General features: G+C 36.8%; 1 protein-coding gene across 1 annotated transcript in view; it reads right to left on the bottom strand.

The window, feature by feature from the left end:
• The window catches only part of MTMR8 (myotubularin related protein 8), a gene marked incomplete at both ends in the record, with an annotated part of 181,507 nt that overhangs the window by 92,110 nt on the left and 63,673 nt on the right, over positions 1-25,724 (bottom strand). The window contains 6 exons of the mRNA XM_079728212.1: positions 11,015-11,143; positions 13,603-13,803; positions 16,743-16,792; positions 17,654-17,779; positions 23,722-23,831; positions 25,161-25,293. Coding sequence (XP_079584338.1) covers positions 11,015-11,143; positions 13,603-13,803; positions 16,743-16,792; positions 17,654-17,779; positions 23,722-23,831; positions 25,161-25,293 — 749 coding nt within the window. The remainder of the gene's footprint in view (positions 1-11,014; positions 11,144-13,602; positions 13,804-16,742; positions 16,793-17,653; positions 17,780-23,721; positions 23,832-25,160; positions 25,294-25,724) is intronic.

The raw sequence follows: 25,724 nt of genomic DNA on the forward strand, positions 1-25,724 counted from the left end.
CAAAGGAGGCAAAGATATACAATGGAGAAAATACAGTCTCTTCAATAAGTGGTGCTGGGAAAACTGGACAGCTACATGAAAAAGAATGAAATTAGAACACTCCCTAATGCCATACACAAAACTAAAGCCAAAATGGATTCGAGATCTAAATGTAAGACCAGACACTATAAAACTCTTAGAGGAAAATATAGGAAGAACACACTTTGACATAAACCACAGCAAGATCTTTTTTGATTCACCTCCTAGAGTAATGGAAATTAAAACAAAAATAAACTAATGGGACCTAATGAAACTTCAAAGCTTTTACACAGCAAAGGAAACCATAAACTAGACGAAAAGATAACCCTTAGGATGACAGAAAATATTTGCAAATGAAGCAACGGACAAAGGATTAATCTCCAAAATATATAAACAGCTCATGCAGCTCAATATTAAAGAAACAAACAACCCAATCCAAAAATGGGCAGAAGACCTAAATAAACATTTCTCCAAAGAAGACATAGAGATGATCAAGACGGACATGAAAAGCTGCTCAACATCACTAATTATTAGAGAAATGCAAATCAAAACAACAATGAGATATCACCTCACACCAGTTAGAATGGGCATCATCAGAAAATCTACAAACAAGAAATGCTGGAGAGGGTGTGGAGAAAAGGAACCCTCTTGCACTGTTGGTGGGAATGTAAATTGATACAGCCACTATGGAGAACCGTATGGAGGTTCCTTAAAAAACTAAAAATAGAACTCCCATATGATCCAGCAATCCCACCACTGGGCATATACCCAGAGAAAAGCATAATTCAAAAAGATACATGCACCCCAATGTTCCTTGCAGCACCATTTACAATAATAGTCAGGTCATGGAAACAACCTAAATGCCCATCGACAGACAAATGGATAAAGAAGTGTGGTACATATATACAATGGAATATTACTCAGCCATAAAAAGGAATGAAATTGAGTCATCTGTTGTGACGTGGATGGACCTAGAGACTGTCATACAGAGTGAAGTAAGTCAGAAAGAGAAAAACAAATATCGTATATTAACCCATGTATGTGGAACCTAGAAAAATGGTACAGATGAACCGGTTTGCAGGGCAGAAGTTGAGACACAGATGTAGAGCACAAACGTATGGACATCAAGGGGGGGAAACCACGGTGGGGTGGGGTGGGGATGGTGGTGTGCTGAATTGGACGATTGGGATTGACATGTATACACTGATGTGTATAAAATTGATGATTAATAAGAAGCTGCAGTATAAAAGAACAAACAAACAAACAAAACAACTAATACTAAACTTTCTTTGGGTTATTTGAATGGAAATATGTTAATATAAATGTTTCAGACATTACATGAAATTTCTAAACATCTTATATGTTCTGGTATAATGTTATAAGTCATAGTTCTAGTTATTACTTTAAATGTATATCTCAGAAATAACTAAATTTCCTTATCGATTGCATTATGATGAACTTTTATCAAATCTGTAACTGTGGTCATTTTTGAGTCATTTTTCATTTACAGACACTTCTGGGTGTACTCTGATGCTTTTGAAAAAATGTTCCTATAAAAGGGTTTCATCTTCAAGGAATTCATGGAAAAGACTCTGACAAGTACAGGTTTCTGGTAACTGACTATACTGCTGAACTGAACGTATAAGCATTTTCAGAACTCTAATGGAAAATGGATAAATTTATAAAAGTGCTAACAAAAGATCAAGATGAAAAAAAATTAATTACATGGGACTGAGTGAACTGATGAGGATGATTATAATTTTTGTTTCTGTTTGAATTTTGTTTTGTTTCTGCTTTGTTTATTTCTGTTTGAATAAAAAAAATAACCCACAAGGACTCAGAGGCAAAAAATATACAAATCAATTTTCACTGCAAAGTAAAGGAGCTGTTACAGTGGAAGATTACTGGACTGAATGTCAATATTAGGACATAGTATGAGTGTGTTACGTGTTTGGTAAGTGCAATCATTGTTGCTTTTGTTGTGGTCATCCATTTACAATGCTTGGTGTCAGTTTATTCCTCTCTTGTAAAAATAAAATACTGTGTGTGTGTGTGTGTGTGTGTGTGTGTGTGTGTGAAAAAAAAAAGAATGAAATGTTGCCATCTGCAATTTCATGGATGGATTTGGAGGATATTAGGCTATGTGAAATAAGTTATAGAGAGAAAGACAAATACTTTATGCTATCACTTACATGAGGAATCTAAAAAATAAAACAGACTAGTGAACATAACCAAAAGAAACTGACTCACAGTTATAGAGAAGACACTAGTGGTTACGGGTGGAGAGAGGGAAGATGGGTGTGGCAAATTAGGGGTAGGGAACAAAGAGATATCAACTACTATGTATAAAATATGTAAGCTACAAGAATATATTATACAGCATATGGCCATTATTTTATTACAACTATAAATGGAATATAACCTTAAACAATTGTATCACCATGCTGTATACCTGAAACTTATATAATATTGTGCATCAACTATACCTCAGTGAAAAAAATGTCACGGAACACTGTGATCTGATTGAAAATTCAAAGTATCTCTCATGAAGAAACTCAATACACTATAAGAAAACTCAGAAAGGCAGTTCAATGAGCTCAGGAATAAAATTAAGTAACAGAAGGAATAATTTACCAAACAGATTAAAACTCCAAAAAAGAACCAAACCATAATTCTAGAACTAAAGACCACAATAAACGAGATGAAGAATGCAGCAGAAACCATTGGAAAACAGAGTTGACCATATGGAAGAGAAAATTATTGAGCTTGAAGATAGGAATCTAGAAATGACACAAGTAGAAGAGGAAAGACAAATGAGATATTAAACAATGAAGAAATTGCATGAGAGATATCCACCTCTTTTAGGCAGGTCATCATTAGGGTAATGTGTATCCCAGAAGGATAAGAGAAGGAAAGGGAGTATAGAGTTCATATGAAGAAGTAAGAGCTGAGAACTTTCCAAACCTGGGTAAGGAACTAGATATATATGTCCATGAAGCCAAGAGAACACCTAATTACCTTCGTAAGAAAAGACCTTCTCCAAGAAATATATTAAAACTGTCAAAAGTTAATGACAAAGAAAAAAATTCAAAGGCACCCAAGGAAAAATAGATGGTAATCTACAAAGGAACCTACATTAGGCTATCAGCAGATTTCTTAGCAGAAACTCTATGGGCCAGGAGGGAACGGGATGCCATTCTAAAAATACTGAAAGATTAAAAACTGTAACCCAAGAATACTCTCTCCAGTAAAGTTATCATTCACTTATGAAAGAGAAATGAAGGTTTTTTCCAGAGAACAAAAGCTGTGGAATTTCATCAGCACTAGACTTGCCTTACAAGAAATGTTAAAAGCTCTTCTACCATAAAGAAAAAGGCAAAGGTATGGAAAATGCTGAATAAGGTGGTAAATAGAATCAGAAAATTACAACTGTATATTAGAATAGATTGTTTAAAACTTAATTATAACATAAAAGTTAAATGGAAAAAGAAGCAAAACTGACTATAGCTACTTCAACTTAGTAACAAACTCACAACTTAAAAAGGGATAATTTGAGGCATCAAAAATATAAAAAGGGAAGAGGAAAAGGATGGAACCTGTATAGAAAAATGAAGATAAGATGTTATCAGAAGAAAAAAACTACTTTATTTAAGAGACACTTTGTGTAATCCTTATAGTAACCACAAAACACAAATCTAGAGCAGAGCACGAAACATGAACGAGGTAACTGAGAAAAACATCATAGAAAACCACCAAACTAAAATAGCAGACAGAAGCACAAAGGAAAAGAAACAATAGAGATATATATCAACCATAAACAAAAGTGTATATGGCATTACTAAGTCCTTGATAGCAATAATCACCCTAAATGAAAATCGGTTGAATTTAGCAATCAAAAGACACAGAGTGGCTGGACAAATTAAAGAACAAGACCCAACTACATGCTGCTTCCAGGAGACCCACCTCAGCTCTAAAGACAAACATAGGCTCAAAATGAAGGAAATGACAGCCAAAAAAAAAAAAAGCAGGTGTAGCCATACCATATCAGACAAACAGACTATGCCAAAAAAAATGTAACAAGAGACAAAGATGGACATTATAAAATGATAAAGGGTACAATTCATCATGAAGATATAAAAATTATTAATATATATTGTACCATATTAAGGAGCACCAAAATATATAAAGGAATTATTAACAAAATTAAAGGGGTACATTGAAAGCAACATAATAATTGTAGCATACGTTAACACCCCACTTACGTCAATGGACAGATCATCCAGGCAGAAAGTCTTCAAGAAAACAATGGCCTTGAAGGAAACATTAGACCAGGTAGATCTGATACATTTGTATTGAACATTCCTTAAAAATACAGCATAATACACATTCTTCTCAAGTGCACATGGAACATTCTCAATGATAGATCATATGCTAGGACACAAAAAAGTCTCAGTAAATTTCAGAAGCTTGAAATCATATCAAGCCTCTTTTCTGATCACAGTGGCATATATAATTAGAAATCAACTACAAAAAATAAGCTGGAAAAAATCACAAATACGTGGAGACTGAAAAACATGCTACTAAACAACTCTTGGGTCAATGAAGAAATTAAAGGCAAAATCAAAAAATACCTGAAGACAATGAAAATGAAAATATGACATACCAGTAGAAGGAAGGAAATAATAAAGATCAGAGTGGAAATAAGAGAAATAGAGATTAAACAGACAATAGAAAAGATAAATGAAACTAGGAGCTGGTTCTTTGAAAAGATAAACAAAATTGACCAACATTTAGCTTAACTCATAAAGAAAAAAAAAAGAGAAGGCTCAGCTAACTAAAATCAGAAATAAAAGAAAAGAAATTACAATGGATACCACAGAAATACAAATGATTATAAGAGAATACTATGAACAGCTATATGGCAATAAATTAGACAACCTAAAAAATGGACCTTCCAAGACTGAATCATGAAGAAATGGAAAATCTGAATAGACCGATCACTGGTAAAGAGACTTAAGCAGTAATCAAAAACCTTCCCCCAAGAAAAAAAAAATTGAGAACCAGATGCCTTCACAGGTAAATTGTACCAAATATTTAAAATTGATTTAATGCCTACCTGTCTCAAACTCTTCCAAAATACTGAAGATGAGGGAACGCTTGCTAACTCATTTTATGAGCTCAATACTACCTGATACCAAAACCAGACAAGGGCAATGCAAAAAAAGAATTGTATAGGTCAGTATTTCTAATGCACATAGATGCAAAAATTGTCAACAAAATATTAACAATGCATATACAGCAATACATTAAAAAGATACAGCATGATCAAGTGGGATTTATTCCAGGCATGCAAGGATGGTTCAACATTCACAAATCAGTCAATGTGATATACCACATCAACAAAATGAAGGGTAAAAATCATATGATCATCTCAATAGATGCAGAAAAAGCATCTGACAAGATTCAACACCGGTTTATGATAAAAACTCTCAATAAAATGGGTATAAAATAAATGTACCTCAACATAACAAAAGCCATACATAACAAGCCCATAGCTAACAACATACTCAACAATGAAAAACTGAAAGCTATACCTCTAAGATCAGGAAAAAGACAAGGATGCCCACTCTTGCCAGTCTTATTCAAAATAAGAAGTCCTAGCCAGAGCAATTACAAAAGAAAAATAAATAAAAGGCATCAAAATTGGAAAAGAAGAAGTAAAACTGTAATTATTTGTGGATGACATAATTTTATATATAGAAAAACCCTAATAACTCCACCAAAAAACTATTAGAAATAGTAAATGAATAAAGTTGCAGGGTACAAAATCCATATGCAAAATCTGTTGAGTTTCTACACACTAACAACAAACTAGCAGAAAGAGAAATTAAAAAGAAAACAATCCCACTTACAGTCACAACAAAAAGATTACCTAGGAATAAATTTAACCAAGGAGGTGAATGACCAGTACACTAAAATCTGTAAGATACTGTTGAAAGAAACTGAACAAGACACAAAGAAATGGAAAGATATTCCGTGGTTGTGGCTTAGAAGAATTAACATTGTTAAAATGTCCATATTACCTAAAGCAATCTACTGATTCAATGCAATCCCTATCAAAACCCTGATGACATTTTTCACAGAAATAGAACAAAACATCCGAAAATTTATGTGGATCCTTAAAAAACCCTGAATAGCAAAATAGATCCTGAGGAAAAAGAACAAAGTGGAGGTATCATCCTCCCTGATTTCAAAGTATACCACAAAGCTGCAGTATCAAAACAGCATAGCATTGGCAGAAAAAAGACACAAAGACCAATGAAACAGAAATGACAGCAAAGAAATAAACTCATGCATATATGGACAATTAATTTATGACAAAAGAGCAAAGAATGTACAATGGAGAAAGGTAGTCTCTTCAATAAATGGTGTTAGGAAAACTGGACAATCCACATACAAAGAAAAATGAAAATAGACCACTACCTCATACCAGACACAAAAATCAAATCAAAATGGATTAAATCCTTGAATATAAGACCTGAAACCATAAAACCCCTAGAAGAAAACATAAGCAGTACACTCTTTGACACTGGTCTTAGCAATATCTTTCTGGATATTTTCCTCAGGCAAGAAAGACAAAAGCAAAAAACAAACAAATGGGACTACATCAAACTTAAAAGCTTCTGTACAGTAAAGGAAACCATCAGCAAAATGAAAGGACAACCTAACAAATGGGAAAAGTTATTTGCAAATTATATATCTGATATGGGGTTAATATACAAAATATATAAAGAACTCATACAACTCAACAACAACAAAATAAACAATATGATTAAAAAATGGGCAGAGGATCTGAAGAGACATTTTTCCAAAGAAGACATACAGATGGCCAACAGGCACATGAAAATATGTTCAACATCACTAATTATTAGGGAAATGCAAATCAGAACCACAACATATCACCTCATGCCCATCAGAATGGCTAGTATCAAAAAGGCAAGAAACAACAGGTGTTGGAAAGGATGTGGAGAAAAGGGAGTCCTTGTGCTCTGCTAATTGGAATGTAACTTGATGCAACCACTATGGAAAGAAAGAACAGAAATATCATACTATCCAGCTATTCCACTTCTGGGTATTCATCTGAAGAATGCAAAAATAATAATTTGAAAAGACACACACAACCCTTATATTTGTTGCAGCTTTATTTACAATAGCACACAACCCCTATATTTGTTGCAGCTTTATTTACAATAGCCTAGGTATGTATGGAAATAACCCAAGTGCTCACTGACGGATGAATGGATAAAGAAGAAGTCATATATGTGTATACACACACACACACACACACACACACACACACACACACACACACACACTAAACAATGGAATAGTACTCGGCCATAAAAAGCCAAAATCTTGCCATTAGTGACAACATGGATGGATATTAAGGGTTTTAAGTGAAATAAGTCAGATGGAGAAAGACAAATACTGTATGATTTCACTCATATGTGGAATAAAAAGAAAAATGAACAAACAAAACAAAACAAGACAAACACATAGATACAGAGAACAGGGTAGTGGGAGAAGGGAAGCATGGATACAGGCCCATTGCAATAGGCTCCAATATAGCTCATCACAGCACTGGTCAGAACCCTAAATTGTTGATGAAACGGGTCAGGGGAAAAGGGCAGGGCTGTCTCATGAAAGAAGTAGGTAGAGGGGTTGGTCTGGGAAGTCAAGCTCTTCCTGCTGAGAGAGAGAGGAGCAGGTGACCCCCACAAGAGGGTCAGGCACAAGAAGAAACAACTAAGGCTAATCTGGCATCACCTACTAACGAATTAAACACACACATTCCCTTCAACCCACATATTCCCTTCCTTCGAATCTATTCCATAGAACTTGAAGGAAGAAAGTGATTTAACTGACTGCTTCCTGGAACCTGCATGGGAAAAGGGATGTCCAGGGGGTCTCACCTGGGTGAAGATGACACCAAGGGAGATGAGAGAAGCTGTGCCTTGAATGCTCCAATTCACCATTTCTTACTATTTTTTTAACATCTTATTAGAGTATAATTGCTTTACAATGGTGTGTTAGTTTCTGCTTTATAACAAAGTGAATCAGTTATACATATACACATGTTCCCATATCTCTTCCCTCCTGCGTCTCCCTCCCTCCCACCCTCCCTATCCCACCCCTCTAGGCAGTCACAAACCACCTAGCTGATCTCCCTGTGCTACGTGGCTGCTTCCCACTAGCTATCCACTTTATGCTTGGTAGTGGATATATGTCCATGCCACTCTCTCACCTCGTCACAGCCTCCCCCTCCCTCTCCCCATATCCTCAAGTCCATGCTCTAGTAGGTCTGTGTCTTTATTCCCGTCTTACCCCTAGGTTCTTCATGACCTTTTTTTCTTTCCTTAGTTTCCATATATATGTGTTAGCATATGGTATTTGTTTTTCTCTTTCTGACTTACTTAGTTCTGTATGACAGACTCTAGGTCCATCCACCTCAACTTAATTTTAACTGTAACTTTCAATTCCATTTCTGTATACATTTTAGAACTGTCTTTAAATGCATTAAAGGGACATATCATCCAAGCTTTTTAAGCAAATTATTTTTTGTTTATCTGAAATCCAAATTTAAAAATACTTTGGGATGGGTATAAACAAAAACACAATATACCAAAACTTATGGGATACAGAGAAAGAACTGCTAAGAAGGAAATTTATAGTTGTAAATGCATTCATTAAAAAAGAAGAAAGATCTCAAGTAAATCACTTTATACCTTATGAAACTAAAAAAGAAGAGCAAATTAAACCCAAAGTCAGCATAAGAAAAGAAATAATAAGGATTAGAACAGAGATAAAAGAAATAAAGATTATTAAAAAATAGAGAAAATCAACAAAACTAAAATTGGGTCTTTGAAAAGATCAATAAATTCAACAAAACTTTAAGCTCAACTGATTAAAAACAATGAGAGTGCTCACCTTAGCAGCACATATAATATAATTGGAATGAGACAGGGATTAGCATGGCACGTGTGAAAGAATAACATGCAAATTTGTGAATTGTTCCATATTTTTGCTATGAGTGTAGAGCTTTAATATTCTCACCATAACAACAGCAACAGCAAAATGGTAATTGTATGAGGTAGAGGATGTGCTAACTGATCTTACTGTGGTAAGCATTTCACAATATTTACATGTATCAGATCACCACATTGTACACCTTAAACTTACACCATGTTATATGTCCATTATATCTCAATAAAGCAGGAAAAAATGCCCCTAAAACCCCTAAACATTATAGAAATGTATAATTTAATATGTATTATCCAGTTTACGTACAGGATGCTTTGGATATTAAAGTATTTTGGCCTCAAAAAATAAAAGAAAAAAGTCTCAAATTACTAAAATCATAAATTAAATTAGGGATGTTACTACTGAACTTACAGAAATAAAGAAAAATATGAGAGGATATCCTGAACAATTGCATGCCAACAAATTAGACAGATGAAATGGACAAATTTCTAGAAACACACAAACTACCAAAAATGACTCAAGAAGGAATAAAATATTTGAGCAGGCCTAAAACAAGTAAAGACACTGATTCAGTAATCAAAAACTTCCCAACAAAGAAAAATCCAGGACCAGATGGCTTCACTGGTGAATTCTACTAAACATTTAAAGAATTAACAACAATCCTTCTCAAACTATTCCAAATATTGAAGAGAATGGAACACTCCCAGCTCATTCTATGTGGTCACCGTTCCCCTGATACCAAAGCAGACCAGGACATCACAAAAAAACAGAACTGTAGATTAATATGTTTTATGAATATAGATGCAAAAATCCTCAACAATATAGTAGCCAACTGAATGCAGCAGCATATTAAGAGGATTATACACCATGGCCAAGTGGAATTTACCTTAGGAAAGCATGGGTGGTTCAACATCTGAAAATCAATCAATGTTATACACCATGTTAATAAAATTAAGGAGAGGGAGTTCCGTGGTGGCCTAGTGGTTAGGATTCTGGGCTTTCACTACTGTTGCCTGGATTCAATCCCTGGTCAGGGAACTGAGATCCTGCAAGCTGTGTGGCATGGCCAAACAAAAAAGAAACAAATAAATAAATAAAAAATAAATAAAATTAAGGAGAAAATAACACATAGTCATCTGCATCTCAACATGATTCAGAAAAAACATCTGATATAATCTAACACCCTTTCATCACAAAAGCACTGAACAAACTAGGAACAGACAGGAATGTCCTAAACTTGATAAAGGTCATTTGTAAAACAAAACAAAACAAAACTATAACGTACTCAATGGAGAAAGACCAAAAGGTTTCCTCCTAAGATCAGGAACAGTACAAGGTTGCCTGCTTTCACTACTTCTATTCAACACTGTAAGTTCTAAACAGGGCATTAGGCAAGAAAATAAAAGGCATCCAAATTGGAAAGGAATAAGTAAAACAATCTCTATTCAGAAATGACATGATCTTACATATATAAAATCCTAATGAATATACAAAATAAACGGTTAGACTTAATAAATGCATTCAGTTCTGTCTTGTACTCATTGAGTTGTGGTCAGTGAGCATGGCACCCTATACTTTACACTTTTGGGGGAAAGTAGAGCAAACAATACCAGCACATTCTCTTTCTCTGTTTTTCCTTCTCTTTGTTGGGAAAAAGGATGGGAAAGAAGAGGAATATACAAGGAAAAACTCAAAGGAATGAAACAACCTACATCTTGACTGGCTGTATTACTACAAATCAACTATTGTTTCTTGTTTATTTCCCTCAGCAAGTAACAACAACCAAAGGGAGTGTGGTCTTGTTTTCAGAGGCAACAAGGAATGGGTGATCTGGGGAGAGAGTGTCCTACTCCATAGCCAGCTTATGGAGATGATGTCAGCTATAAAAGGAGAGATAAAGCAGCTGAGACCCTGGGCTTGCTGTAAATAAGGATGGGACAGCTTAGGAACTTACTGAATGTTGTAGGGCACAGTACTAGGATTGAGTACCCCATACACAGTGAAGCCTTTATAGAGAGGGTTCCTGAAGTCTGGTTTCCTCTGAACCAAGGAAGGCCACACGGAATGGGTTTTCTCATAGATTCTGTCAGAAAAAAAAAAAAAAAAAAAAAAAAAAAAAACAAGCCAAAGAATTAAAAGCAGCAAGCAAGTAAAATCAACAGTCCTGTTGAACTTGATAATCATCCAAATTTTATTAACAATTAACCTAATTCAAGACAGAAGGATAGGATATGATAGGAGGAAAGTGAAAATAAGTGGTAATGAACACTGATAGAGTAACAAATTATCTGGGCTTCAACTTACCCATTTTTAAATGACTTAGAGGTTAGAAAGAGCTCCACATTGAAGAGCAACAGATGCTGAGTATAGTCTCTGCCATGGAGTAGCTATGTAATCTGAGGAATGTCCCTAGCTCCTTCTGGGACTATTTTCTCATTTGTAAAATATGACCTTTAAGGTCTCTTCCAAATCTCAGATTCTATGAACTAATGACCTTTCCAGTTTTAAAAAAATCTAGAATTGCTTTAAAAAATCTGGTAAGCTAACAGAAAGACTAGAGGGTGAATTTCTGGCTTTTCTATATTTTATTTTATTTCAAGCCAGCTTCTCCTCCTCTCAGAAGATGTAAGACAGTGAAAGACAATTAGAAATTTATATTAGCAAATATTTGTGAGTTATCTAGGTGAGCAGCACAGACTGTGATATTTATATTGCAAGACTGATTCTTCTTATACTTTAGTTGAGTCCTTGGGGAGCCACTTAGTTAACACTGCAAAAAACATGGGATCCATTGTCCCAATGAGAGCTGCTGCATAACCATGCATGGGTAGTTCATTTACTCACACAGTGTCAAAGAAAGCTCAAGGAGGACAACAAAGAGAAGCGGTATGGGTTGTAGGACCTAAACATTGTAGTCTTGTAACTTTTAGAATCCTCAGACCATTTCAATGAGGTCAAAGGACTTGTATATCCATCTTTCTCATTTGTTTTTGGTTGAAAAAGGAAAAAAAAATCTTGCAGAGGTAAGGTAACTAGTATTTGTTGAGTATGTACTATGTGTGAAACACTGTTCCAGACTCTACCTAAAATACCTCATTAAATTTTCATAATAAAACCCTGTGAGATATTTTATCCCCAAAATAATAATGAGAAAATGAGACAAAAAATAATTTAAAAAAAGTCACATAGCTAGTAGGTGACAGAGCCAAAATTTGAACCCCAGTCTCTCTGATTCTAGAGTCCATGCCTTTTCTTTTATGGATGAATGATATTTCTGTTTATTTTATGCAATCACTATTTTAACATGTTAAATTTTTCAACTTTCGTACTTTTACATGGAGATTCAGATTTGTGTGGGGAATGGGTCTAGGATATATTAGCCTCATTTTAAGAGGGCGGAAAAAAGAATATGGAAAAGATCTTAGATTTTAATGCTAGAAAAACAGGTCAGAGACAAAATGAATGTGTCTGAAAGCATCTGTGAAGAGGGTAAGAAAGGTCTAGTTGCAAAATGAAATAGAAATGTGCGTAGAAGCTACCAAGTAAGCACAAATGTTAAAGCAGCAAGATCCATCTCTGTGTTGACAAGAAAACAGAGTTAGAGATGTCATCCGATTCATCCAGGTACATCATAGAGGGGCCTGAGAACTTGAGCTAACTGCCACTCAACCAACAGCTATGAAACAAGAGTGGGTTGTGCGACAGCTACTTCCCTCTCTATTTCTTTTTCTCTGACTCTAAAACAAGGAGAATACTATTCACAGAAACTCTATCTTGTCAACTTCAAAAATTATTTACGTTTTATATATTGTGAGGATGTTAGAGTTTTAAGTCTGGTGCAAATTCAACTGCCTATAGGAGCTGGGAAGACAACATCAGAAGTGCGCTGAGAGTAAACTATAGAGAGTGGTGAGAACTGTGGCAAACAAGAGTGAGTTTGCTTCATTCAAGTGGAGCAGCTGTTATTCAGCTTTAGCTGATTACTGCCATTAGAAAATGCAGGTCCAGTACTGCCAGAGCTCCTGATTTTGCAGAATATCTTGGCACAACAGCTTTTTGATTTAGGAAAAAATCCTAAAATAACTGGATTTTTATGTGAAATATCGTGATATTTAAATGTTGACAACTCATTCACAGTTTAAAAAATACTCCACAGACTAAACAAAATATACCTGTTAAGCTAGATTTGGCCTATGAGCTGCCATTTGGTGATCTCTGACACAAATGATAAAGGACTGTAGCTATTGACTACTCACACCTGCACAATAATTCATTCCTTACAAAGTCCTTGCACATCCATTGTTTTACTGGTTCCTCGGGATTGCTCTGAAAAGTAGGTATTATCCCTATTTCACAGATAAAGAATCAGGTTTTGAGGAATCTCCATGCAAACACTGAGCGATTTATGCTTCAAAAGAAATTTTTATAGTTGTCATCTCCTCCCCTTTCGTGAACTGCTGTCCCAAATTCAGGGTGGTGGGTAAATTTCTCTTACACTGATCCCATCTCCCTATTCAGTGTTTTTTCATAAACTGAATTCACCTCAGATCTTCTCGATCCTTCTGGCAGTTTCCAAGGAAGTTCCCAAACTGGCAGGAGAAAACATGGTCATGAATTTCCAGCAAGAAATTTTCATTAAACTCAAAGGCACAAGGAAATTGTTCCATTAACTGCCAGATACAGTCTAGGAACTGTGTGAAGATAGGGGATACTTCTTTAGAGTCCCCATCCAGGTGGCCACACCTGAGAGATGCAAATAAAGGTAAAGAAAGACAATGATTAACATCAGGGATTACACTGTTTGGAATAGGCTATATCAAGGTCACCTTTTGTCTCTGTTGGCATTGGTAAGGAAATGCCTAATGCCAAAATGCTACCCAGAATCTCAAAGTTCATTAATCCCAATGGACCTCTTAGCCACCAGCATCCTTCACTATTATCCAGATTGTAAGCCCTTGGTCATCTATTCTATTTCCTTTTACATCCTCTACAATAGAACTTTCTGCAATGATCAAAATGTTCCATATTTGTGCTGTCCAATATGGTAGTCACTAACTATTAAGCACTTGAAATGCAGCTAGTGTGACTAAGGAACTGAATTTTCAATTGTATTTAATTTTAAGTAATTTAAACAGCTACCTTTAGCTTCATGTGAGCAAGGACCATATCTATCTTGTTTACTGGACAGTGCCTGGTATGAAAAGGGTATTTAGTAAGTTTATTAAATGAAAGAAAAAACCTCATCCCAGAATTGTTTAATGTTTCCTCTCCCATGATGTCCTCTTTCCCAACTCTACCATCCATTAGAAACACTATTCCACCAGAAAAAAAAAAACATGGCATCCTTAGCTTTTACATTGAATGTTCTACCTTTTGATTTAATTGAAATCCATCTCACCAAGGATACTACTTCTTCTTGGGGCCCAAATCAAATGGAGAATGCTCATCATTCCACTCTCCATGTATAATAATCCTAAAACAGAGCAGAAGTGGGATCGGCTTTCTCCTTTCTACTACTCCTTTCACTCTCTTAAAAACACTTCCACTATGGGTCATGCTGTTGTTCACTTTCCTCAACGTTGCGTTCCACAATCTTTGGGTCACTTCTCCACATTTTCTGAAGAATCTGACTCCAGTCATAAGTACTTATCTTTGGAGTCGATGCAGATGACCTACACTTGGCTTAGCAGGTTCCTTAACTAACTTGAATCTAATTATCTTCACCAATCTTTACCTCTACTTCACATCAGCCTCTCGTATCCATGGCTGTTTCTTGATGTTACCTAAAGGTCCTTCCTCCACTTTGAAACCTTAATCTCAATATCCTACTCTGATCACCATATATTATATTTCCAAAGGCTGTTCATCTTATCTCCTCCAGCCCCATCTCTGGACCTCTCACCTTTCCAGATTCCTACTAGCCTCCCTTTCTTCCTTACCCAGACTATATTCTGCCCCATCAACTATTCTCTCCCCATTGTCTTCAATTTTCTGGTCATTTTTTTGGTCATTATTCTCCTTCAAAATCCAACCATTGATGAGCCTAAGAAGCTATGTTCTCTACTCCCAAATCTTGACTGATAAATGCTGCTTGAGAAAATTATAAAACCATGCAAATTGATACCATAAGTCTCCATACTCAGCTGGAACTTAATTGCTCCCAAATAACCTTTATGAATATCCTTAACACAGTTTTCCCATTAACCCTTACAGCTCTTGCAAATTTTAAGCTATCTTCTTAAACCCTAACCCATTTCACATTGATGTCTACAGTGGTAGTGAAGAAGATCAAGGCTATCAAGTAAAAATATACAACTTCTGCCTTGGACACTCAAAAACTTAGTCCTTCTCCTCGTGTCCTTCCATGGAGTCTCCATGTGGAGAAAAGGGAACCGTCCTACACTGCTGGTGGGTATGTAAATTGGTGCAGCCACTGTGGAAAACATTATGGAGATTTCTCAAAAACTAAAAATAGAATCAACCTCATCTTCTTAATGTTCTAAAATGCCATCAGTTCTAGGAAGCTTTCTTTGCCCAGAATAGGTAAGGTTCCCTTGTATATGTTTACCTTTGACTTAGCACTTATCATACTATACTATCATCATTGATTTTATTTTCTATAAAAGAAGGGACAGAGACCATATCTGATCTAATACAGTCTCCTTAAAACCTGGCATATTGCCTGGCCCAATGTTTGTTGACAAAGGAAGAATGAATGGATGGACCCAAATAGCTAGAGAGCGACAATCAAATGAAATTAAATGGATACACACCAATGCAGGAGAATAAGACCTGAATAGTAACCTCCTTGAGGGTAAAACTCACATTTTATGTGCCTTTGGCACCAGCTCAGTGTCTGATATAGTATACAGCATATTGTTAGGTGTTCAGTAAACATTTGTTATTGTTCTCATAACACACATAAAGTCTCAGTGAGGCTGTTTGCCTTATAGCAGCATTAGGTCACTAAATAAATGTAAGTCCTTGCATCCACCTCTTACCAAAGAACAGAAATCCGCACATGCCTTTTCTTCTTATACAAGGTTAAAAGGTACATTGTGGGCTTCCCTGGTGGCGCAGTGGTTGAGAGTCCGCCTGCCAATGCAGGGGATACGGGTTCGTGCCCCGGTCCAGGAAGATCCCACATGCCGCAGAGCGGCTAGGCCCGTGAGCCATGGCTGCTGAGCCTGCGCGTCCGGAGCCTGTGCTCCGCAACGGGAGAAGCCACAACAGTGAGAGGCCCGCGTACCGCAAAAAAAAAAAAGGTACATTGTCTTAGATATTATTCCCTCTGCCTGAATGCCCACTGTTCTCTCTAGCAAACTCCTATTCATTCCCTAAAATTCACTTTTAAATACTGCCTATTCCTGGAAGGCTATCCTGTCTTCTTCAGAAACAGTTAAGCACTTTTTCCTCTGTAGCCCGTGGTGTCTGTTCTTCCCTGAAATATTTAACAATTTGATATAATCATTTGTTCACTTTAAAGGCAGATATGATATTCTAGTCACCCTTGTAGCCCTAGTCCCTTAGCATAGTGTCTGGAATATGTGTTTCTTGATGAAAAGAGATTTATGCCATGTTCAACCTACTCTTCCTTCTTTCACAAGAACATATTGGGGTTTTTGATAAATGTCACCCTAATAAATTCTCCTTAGCCTCTATCTTTAAAGTATTATTTTTACCTTTGGGAGAACTTGTGGCCCATGGATATCCATTCCTTCTCTATCAGGATCTTCATTTTTATACAAAAAGAAAACTTTGCATTAGGAAAACCATAAAATTAATTAACCATACCTATAAAATATCAAAACACTTTGCTGAAGTGGACTTTGTACAAATTTGCGTTGAACTGATCATAAAGTTAATTTCCCAAAAGATAAATAAGTAACTTGGATTTCATTTAAAATCCTATACAGGCTGCATTCAAATTTCAAAGCTCTCAGGAGAAATTATTCTGGATTTGTATCCATTGTCACATTTCTTTTGGCTTTTACATAATGTGTGACAAGCCAGTTGAGCCATAACTAAATGCAATCTTGATAAACATATTACACTCAACTATGATAAAACAGGAATCCAAAGGCAGTACTTGAGTTTATACCAAGAACAAATCTTGATATAAACACATTTTCAACCATTAAAAAAAATAAAGCATTTCCAAAAGAAAAATGAGGATAAACTCCTACTGTGAGTTCTGTTTCATAGAAAGACAAACTAAGAAACCTTGGATTCAGCACCAGAAAAAAATCATGAGTCTGACATCCAGAGAGCTGATGCTGAAGATGATGAGCCCATCAGTCTGCTTACTTAACAGTCATCCATTCAACTTTGCAAACTTTTGGACTCTTTCCTACCCCTTACATCAGCCTATTACATCCAATTTATCTTCTGATGGGTAAGAAACTATGTTGAGTGTGCCATGGAAAGAATATAGACTGTAAATGCCTAGTTTAGTAGAAAGAAGCTAAATTGAAAAACACAGCTGTTTTTGTAGACCTCTTTCTTGTAGAAAACAAGTTGGCTGAGAGTTATTTTTGATCTATTCACAATCTCCGACTTGTGCAAAGTAAAATCCAATCACTTGTTCTCTTACCATGAGTCCGTTGAATGTCCTATAAAATGGATCTAGGAGGATGCTGGCCACAGAGCAGACCTGTGCTGTGCGGTCCCACCCATCAGAACAATGGACTACGACATTGGTCTTTTCTACCTTCACTGCCTGTGAAGACAAGAGGCAAAAAGTAGCATAGACAATTTTTCATAGCATGCGGCTTAATAAATAGGGTTACCACCCCTACAGCAGAGAACTTGGTCTTACTGCGCTACATTAATTTCTTCTCAAAATATTAGCATCCTGTATGGGAATGACAAAGAAAATAAAGGAGTGTAACAGAAGGTGAGCTTACCTAATAAGGAAAAGAAAATCAAAATCAACACATGATACAGGGTAAAAAGAAAAACAAAAGGAGGTCTACATTCATAAAACTTCTGAAAAAGACATGGATCAATTCTCAATTCTCAGAGAGAGAAGTGGGCAAGAGGAAGAATTCATGCTCAAAAACAGGACAGTTCTGCATTCCAGTCCCAGACCTGACAATAATTTCCTCTGGAAGCTTTAGCCATTTAGCCTTACTAATATAAATCCTTCCAACTTAAGATGGAGAGGTTTACCTGTCTTAGGTCAGTTTCTGTACAATCAGAACTATGTAAAAATATGGGCAGTTACTCAACCTGTGCAATTTTGGCAATGGTAGATATTGAGCATTCACTTATTCATTCTAACACTTAATTATGTATACCTCTGTGCCAGGTATGTGCTAAGTATTAGAGATACAAAGATGAGACTCAGTTTCTGACTTCAATGAGCAAACTAGTCAGGGTGACCAAAGGTAAATAAATAAATACAATGCAGTGGAAAAACTGTTGCTATAGGGTAATGTGTAGTAACTATATCCTTTTGTAGGAGCCAGGGAAGCTTGAGCCTTGAAGAAAATGTAGGATTTTCTCAGGTGAGGAAGGAGAAGGAAATTTATTCACTCATTCATTCATCTACTCACCTAGCCAATAATTACTGAGTGACTATACAAGATGCACTATTGTGTGCACTAGGTACACAAAAAAAGACAAACATTTAAATGAATGAATACAAACCAATGATAACCAAAACAATAAAAGTTAATACCAGCTACAACAAAGGCACACAATAACTAAAGAAGAGGAGACAACTAAAGTGGGTCTTGTCAGATGAGTAGGCATTTGTCAGATGGACCAGGAGGAAAGGACATTCCAGGCAAGGGGTATAATATAACAACATGTACAAAGGCAAGGATGTGAGGCATAGGTGAGGAATTCTTAACTAGCTTGGTGGTTGAAGCTAGGCTGGGAGTGAGGGAGTGAGGAGAGACAGGTCTGGCCAGGAGGGCAAGGGTCAGACTGACAAGTGTGCATTTTATCTGGTGGCAACAGGGAGTCACTGGAGTGTTAAAAGCAGAGGAGTGCCAAGATCAGATGTACTCACTGTGGTGACAGTAGGAGAATAGAGGACATAAATTTGGATTTAGGAAGACCAGTCAAAGAGTTACTAAAATTGTGAAATGCAACAAGGACCTGAATTAATGCAGTAGCAGTGGGGCTGAAAAGGAGAAGAGGGATGTTAAGAATGAAGATTTAACAGGACATAGTAAGAGAATGGATGTGGAATGAAGGAGAAGGAAAAGTCAAAGATGACTCTTAAATGTGTCACTTAGTAACTAGGTGGATTACAGTACCATTAGCCTGAACAGTGAACACAGAAGAAGAAACAAGTTTTAGTTGGTGTTGGGAGTAGATAAGATTTCATTTGGGGCCATGGAGATTCTGAGGTAGTTGAGGGACATCTAATGGAGCATCCAGCGGACAACTGCATATATGGGTCTGGAGTTCAGGAGAAGGAGGAATCTGAGTCAGAGTATAGATTTGACCACTATATGAATACAGATGGTAGTGGAAACTGTGTATGGCTGGTGCTGTCCAGGCAGTGACCGAAGTGAGAAAAGGAAAGACCTTAGAAAGTAGTAAAGTTTAAAGGGAAAGTAGAGGAAGTGGGGGGGGGGCTATTACAGGAGTCAGCTTGTGAAAAAGAAGCCTGAAAGGTAGAAAGAGAACCAGAGAGTAGCAGTGGGATTAAGGCCAGAACTATAAAAATGGTTCAAAGAGAAAGGGGATAACAATGTCAAATGCAGCAGAGTGGTCAAAATAGAATAAAGATTAAAGAGTGACCCTGAGATTGACAAGTTAGGGACCATTAGTGACCTCAACAAGAACAGTAGTAATGGTATGTAAACTGGATCACAGTGAACTGAAGAGTGAAGGGAGGTGAGGAAGTGTGAATAGGGAAGGCCAATTACTTTCAAGAAATCTCTAAGCAAGAGGAAAGAGAACAGTAACTAGAAGAGAATAAGAAAAGTTATTTTTCTTAGGAATAAGAAAGTATTGAGTGTATTTCTGAGGGATGAAGCCAGTGAAAGGAAAAGTTTGAAAATGTAGGGGAAAGAGGTTCCTTGAAGAAGGAGGGGATGGGATTAAGAATACAGGTAAAGGGATTAGTTTTACACAGAAGATGAGGCACCATTTCCTCTGAGATAGCAAGAAAGGAGCAAAAAAAAGTTGGTAAGAATAGTAGTGGGAAGATGAGAGATTACCTCTATTTTTCTATAAAGGAGGAGACATGCCTGAATATGTGCTTACCGAGAGAGGAGTAACAGTGGTGTAGCCAGCTTGAAAGTAAAATACAAATTAGGAATATCTGCTTGGTGGAACAGGGCTGGGAACCAATCAGGGACACATAAAATGACTGTTAAGTGGTCCTAAGACTATAGGACTACAGTCAATATTATAGACCATAGATCTGTAATTATACCAAGTAACATGGCTATGGGATTTATTTCTTTGTGGCAATGTTTAGTTGTCAGGGCATAAGAGCAGAGAAAGTAGAGAATGAATGGGATTAACAGGGCAGGTAGAGTGGAAGGATAAAGAGACAAGGTGGAATAGATGAGGTGCTACACCACTAGGTTTTGGCTTGATATGGAAGAAGGTAGGAAAAGGTGGGAAAAGTGGAGTTAAAAGTGTAGAGGTCTCCATGGGACAGAAGAACCAGGTTAGCTGGAGTAAGAGTGTAAGAACTGGAGTAAAAAGCTCAAAGAACTATCAGTGCAGAGTGTTTTATAGGTTGTACATGAACATTCAAATCTCCTGGGATTGAGAGGAAGAATCAGGATGGAGAGGAAACCACCTACCTAAAGTGGTTTCCAAAGTCCTTAATGGAGAAAGAAGAGTCACTAGGAGAGGTACAGAGAGGTATAGCTAACTGCAATAGACCTAAAAGGAGGAAGGAGTTTTGTAAGGAGCAAGGGGAGTATTGAACCTGTCATGGACCGTGCAGTTCATGGGGTGTGCGAAAATGAGTAACCTTTGTAGTAGAAGGTACAAAAGAAATGATATTCCTAGGACAGTTAGGTTGCAAGTAAGACAAGAGTTAGAGAGATCTGGATAAAAGTTTCTCAACCTTTTAAACTCCTCAGTTAACCACATACCTCAGATAGTATCAGAGGCCTAATAGTAGCGACTATACTCTTTCCTTAAGACTCCAAATGGAGTGAAAAGTCACTGGTGGACAGGAAAAGATGCTCAATTTCACTAATGATTAAAGAAACGCAAATTAAAACATGACATAAAATGCAATGCATAACCTATTCAAATTGGCAAAGATTAAAAAGATTGATGATAACCATTGGTGGCTATATGGAGAAAGAGGCATTGTTGGTGGGAATGGAAACTGGTGCATCCTATTTGAAGGGCAATTTGGCCACATCTAGTAAAGTCTGAAATATTCATACTCTTCAACTGAAAATCCACTTTTAGGAATGCCCACACATATAAAGATATATGTTCAAGGATATTTGATGCAACAATGTCTGCATTTGTGAAAAATGTGAATAACTGAATTGCCCATGAACAGGGACCATGACAAATTCACTTAATGGAATATTATACAGTCACTGAAAAGAATGAGGTCACACTGACTGAACTGACCTGGAAAATGTTCACCATACATTAAGTATAAAAAGTTAGTTGCAGAAAAATATGCATAATATAATCTCATTTTTACAAATTAGTAATAATATATGTAATTATATATATGTTGAAAAATTCTAGACCTGTACTGTCCAATATGGTGGTCACTAGCCACAAGTGGCTATTTAAATTTAAATTGATCAAAACTAAATAAAATTAAAAATTCAGTTCCTCACTCTCACTAGCCACATTTCAAATGCACGACTGCCAAATGTGGCTAGTGGCTATTGTATTAGTACAGATCCAGAACATTTCCATCATCACAGAAAGTTCAAATAGTACTGATCTAGCAGCATACATTAAACTACTAATAGTGTGTGTCGTGGGGCAAACTACAGGGAATATTTACATTTTATGTTATATATTTCTGAAATGTTTACTTCTTAGATAATGTACATGTATAACTTTTGTAATGAGAAAAAAATAAATAAAATAAAGATAATGAGAGACAAAACGAGAGAGGGAGGGATACTATAGCGTTTCTGAGAGCAACAAGAATCTCACTAATTACCAGGGTCTTATGGGCAATGGGGAACCATTGGAGGATTTTGAGTTTAAATTGACATTATCATATGTGCTCAAGAAAGATGGCTTTAGAAGCAATCTGGTGGCCATACTGGGGGGAGCAACTACTAGAGACAAGTAAACCAGTCAGGAAGTTATAGTACTTAAGGCAGAGGTGGGGAAGAACGGATATTTGAGAAACGCTTTTGAGGAGAACTGACAGGATCAGGCAATTGCCAGATGGAGGGGAAGAGAGAGAATTCAAGGCTGACTGAGTTTTCAAGCTTGGGATACTGGATAGGTACTGATGGAGATGGGAAGCACAGGATAATCATGCAATCACAAGCCTATCTTTTCCATCCACTCATTTTAATTCAACCAATATTTCTGAGGTTGTACGGTCTATCAAATCTATCCCTCTTCTCCATTCTCTCTCTCTTTGGTCTAATAAAGTATGTTTCAGAAAGGAAATAGAAATGTATGGGTATAGGGCATGCGAAAAAGGAACAGTATAAAGAATGGCTAGAACAGTGGGCTTGAAATGACCAAGGGGGTCACATAGTAAGCACTAATAATAAATTACAGTGAAAAATGTAGGCAACAGGACTAGGAAATTGGAAAACAATAGGGCTGGATATTTAAGACAGTTAATTACACACACTCTTTAAAAACCTTTTAAGCCAGAAGCTATAAATCTCATTATCTTCAACTGAAAAAATGACAGCAGAGAGGTGAAGAGTGATTCTCTCCTTTTCTTTACTTCTACCAAATAATAGGGGTGTGGTGAAAAGAGCAAGTTTTCATGTAGGAATGTATAAACAAAACTTCAAAATGAGAAAATGTACACTCCAAATTTCTTCTTCTGTTTTTTTTTTTAAACATCCCCTAACAAATGATACAGAAGCCAGGGTTCTAAAGGTCAGAAAATAAGTCAGTCAGCATAAATGAGTGATGAAGCCTACTTAGACTACATTCAGAGGCAGACTTAGACAAAGAAGTCAGAAAAGTCTGCTTTATACTCAGAGCTCTGAAAACCCATAGAAACACAAGCTCTGCATTTATTTTACATCCAGACTTACTTCCACTTGATACCTTAGAATCAACACAAAAATACATCAAAGTATTTGAGCTGGAAAGACTATGAGAATATTTGAGCTGGAAGGACCATGAGAGATTATCTAAGAGTTTTTAACTTGAGATCTGGGGTCTGTGTACCCCCTGAAATTAAGGTCTATTTTCTGTATGTATAGCCATATGTACATTTTTCTAGGGGCAGAGGGTCAATCATATTCTCAAAGAGTTCAGTGGGTCCCCCAAAACTTATACCATTAGATTCTAGTAGAACCACCTTGTTTTACAGACAGAGAAACTGAGGCCCAGAGAAGGGAAGAAATTTTCCAAGGGCACACAGTAAATTAGTGGCTGACCTGAATCTAGAAACCAGGTTTTTTTTTCCAATATTCTTTCCACCACGAATACACTGCTACCTCAAGAGATCCCATAATTAAGTCAGTGCAAGTTCTTGAAAGTCCTGATTATTACCTTTGCAATGAAAATTCCAGCATCCATAATAGCTTTAATGTGTCTCAACCACCCTGAGCTCTCCAGGCCGCTAAGAAATTCACTCATTGTTGGAGTTTTCAATTCACAAACTAAGGTAGAAAAGGAAGCAGAGATTGAAATTCACAATTACCTCAGTTTATTCACCAAGAAAGGGGACAAAGTGGATCCCCATTTTGTAAATGAGAACGCTGAGGCACAGAAAGGTTAAATGATTAGTTGGAAACCGCACAGTGAATCAGGGACAGGACTAGGGCTAGAGCCTACCACATCTCCTAGTTCGGGTCTCTGCTTTCTTGACTTGTAGAACCCACCCCAAGCCCACAGAGATCTCTGAAGAACAGAGCCAGAAGACTGAGTCAGCATCCACAGGAAAATACTCACACCTCCTCTGATTAGAAAACACATTTGATCCCCATCTTAACTCCTCCTACTGAGCCTAACTTTGTAGACCCTTAACATCTGTCTCTGCTTCCACATCCCCACCTACTCCCTTGCAGCCCTGTGCTGTCTCAACAGGTTGAAAAAAAATCAGTTAATTTTCATGCATTTTGCACTGGTTATCCAGCAGAGGGCAATCTTTTGCCTCAAAAAATCTGCAAAAAGTCCTCTTACACTCCTACTATAGAATATTCTGGGACAAAAAAGAAAGGAGGAAGACGCCCAATGAAGAGGAACATTAATATCCTAAAAGGGCTGCAGACTGAGAAGACAGGATCTGATAAGGGTTGTGTAAGGGAGAGGTCCTGGCAGACAGCATAAGTGAACAACTGAAGCAAAGAGAGGAAGAACAGGGAGTTCACTTAACAAGGGCAGGTTTTCCCTATGTGTGCCTGAGATGACATACCACATCATGCAACCCTGGGTAGTGGCTTTGGGAGAAATGTTCTAGACTCAAGAGTCCTGTAAAGCCCTGATCTCACCTTGCCCCCATTCTGATCCCAATTACATTGCGGTGATGACAGATGACCCAAATTGTCTGATAGCAGCTTTATTCCTTTGAAGTCTAAATTTGCCCCCTTCATAAGCACAGTGATGAAACTGGACTGACTCCTTACAGCAGATTAAATGAGGAAGATGAAATAAATCCCAGTTCATTTATATTTATGTTGACCTACCCACCCCTATACAGCAGTCTCTGTAATTCTATAGAGAGAAATTATTTCCATAGCCACTAAACCCAGATGAACTCCACAGAGTTATGAAAACTAAACATTGTAGTTCCTCTGTCAGACCAACACTGCTATAATTCAGTACTATCTATGCAAACTGGATTTATACTATAGTCAAAAATCTTATCACCTGTTGATTCTGCTCACCTGGTTGCTTTTATGTTTCACCACAAAATCAGGCATACTTTTTGCTTACATAATTATGCAAGCTATATAGCCTCTGGCCTAGCCCAGGTGAAATCCCTGTACCTTCCAAGAGTTTCTGCAGGCTGCTCCGCATCACATGGATGTTCTCAATGCCCATGAACCTGAAGCGAATGTTGGCATAGTTGTCTTCATTTTCATAACCCTTCCCAGCTGCTCGGTTGGCCATGGCATTTAACTGCAATATAGAGGACATAGAACAGATCGGGCAGATGATAAAAGAACATGGTTCATCAATCTCAATGCTTCATTCTAAACAGTTTTAAATCTTACCCATTTAAAAATAAGTTAGATCACATAGCGCACATTCTGGAATGAAGAGAATCTCACTGACATTTAGATCAGGTATCTTAAGTAACAGTAGTATAGGGAAAGAGAAGGAGATTTAGTGTTTTTTATTTTATTACTAAAACCCTGCTTAAGAGATTGATAGAAGGATATGGCAGCTATGAGGATATCTGATCTGAAGAACTAAAATAATAATTTTGAGCTTCCTATCACAAACAAATGGGCTTTATACTGAGAAACATGTGAAAGTTCAAAAATCCTTATTACTGAGAAACTCTAGAAAGAAGTCTAAGAACTTCAGGGCCAATTAATTATAAATAG

Source organism: Hyperoodon ampullatus (assembly GCF_949752795.1).
Source record: "Hyperoodon ampullatus genome assembly, chromosome: X".
In the NCBI taxonomy this organism is placed as follows: domain Eukaryota; kingdom Metazoa; phylum Chordata; class Mammalia; order Artiodactyla; family Ziphiidae; genus Hyperoodon; species Hyperoodon ampullatus.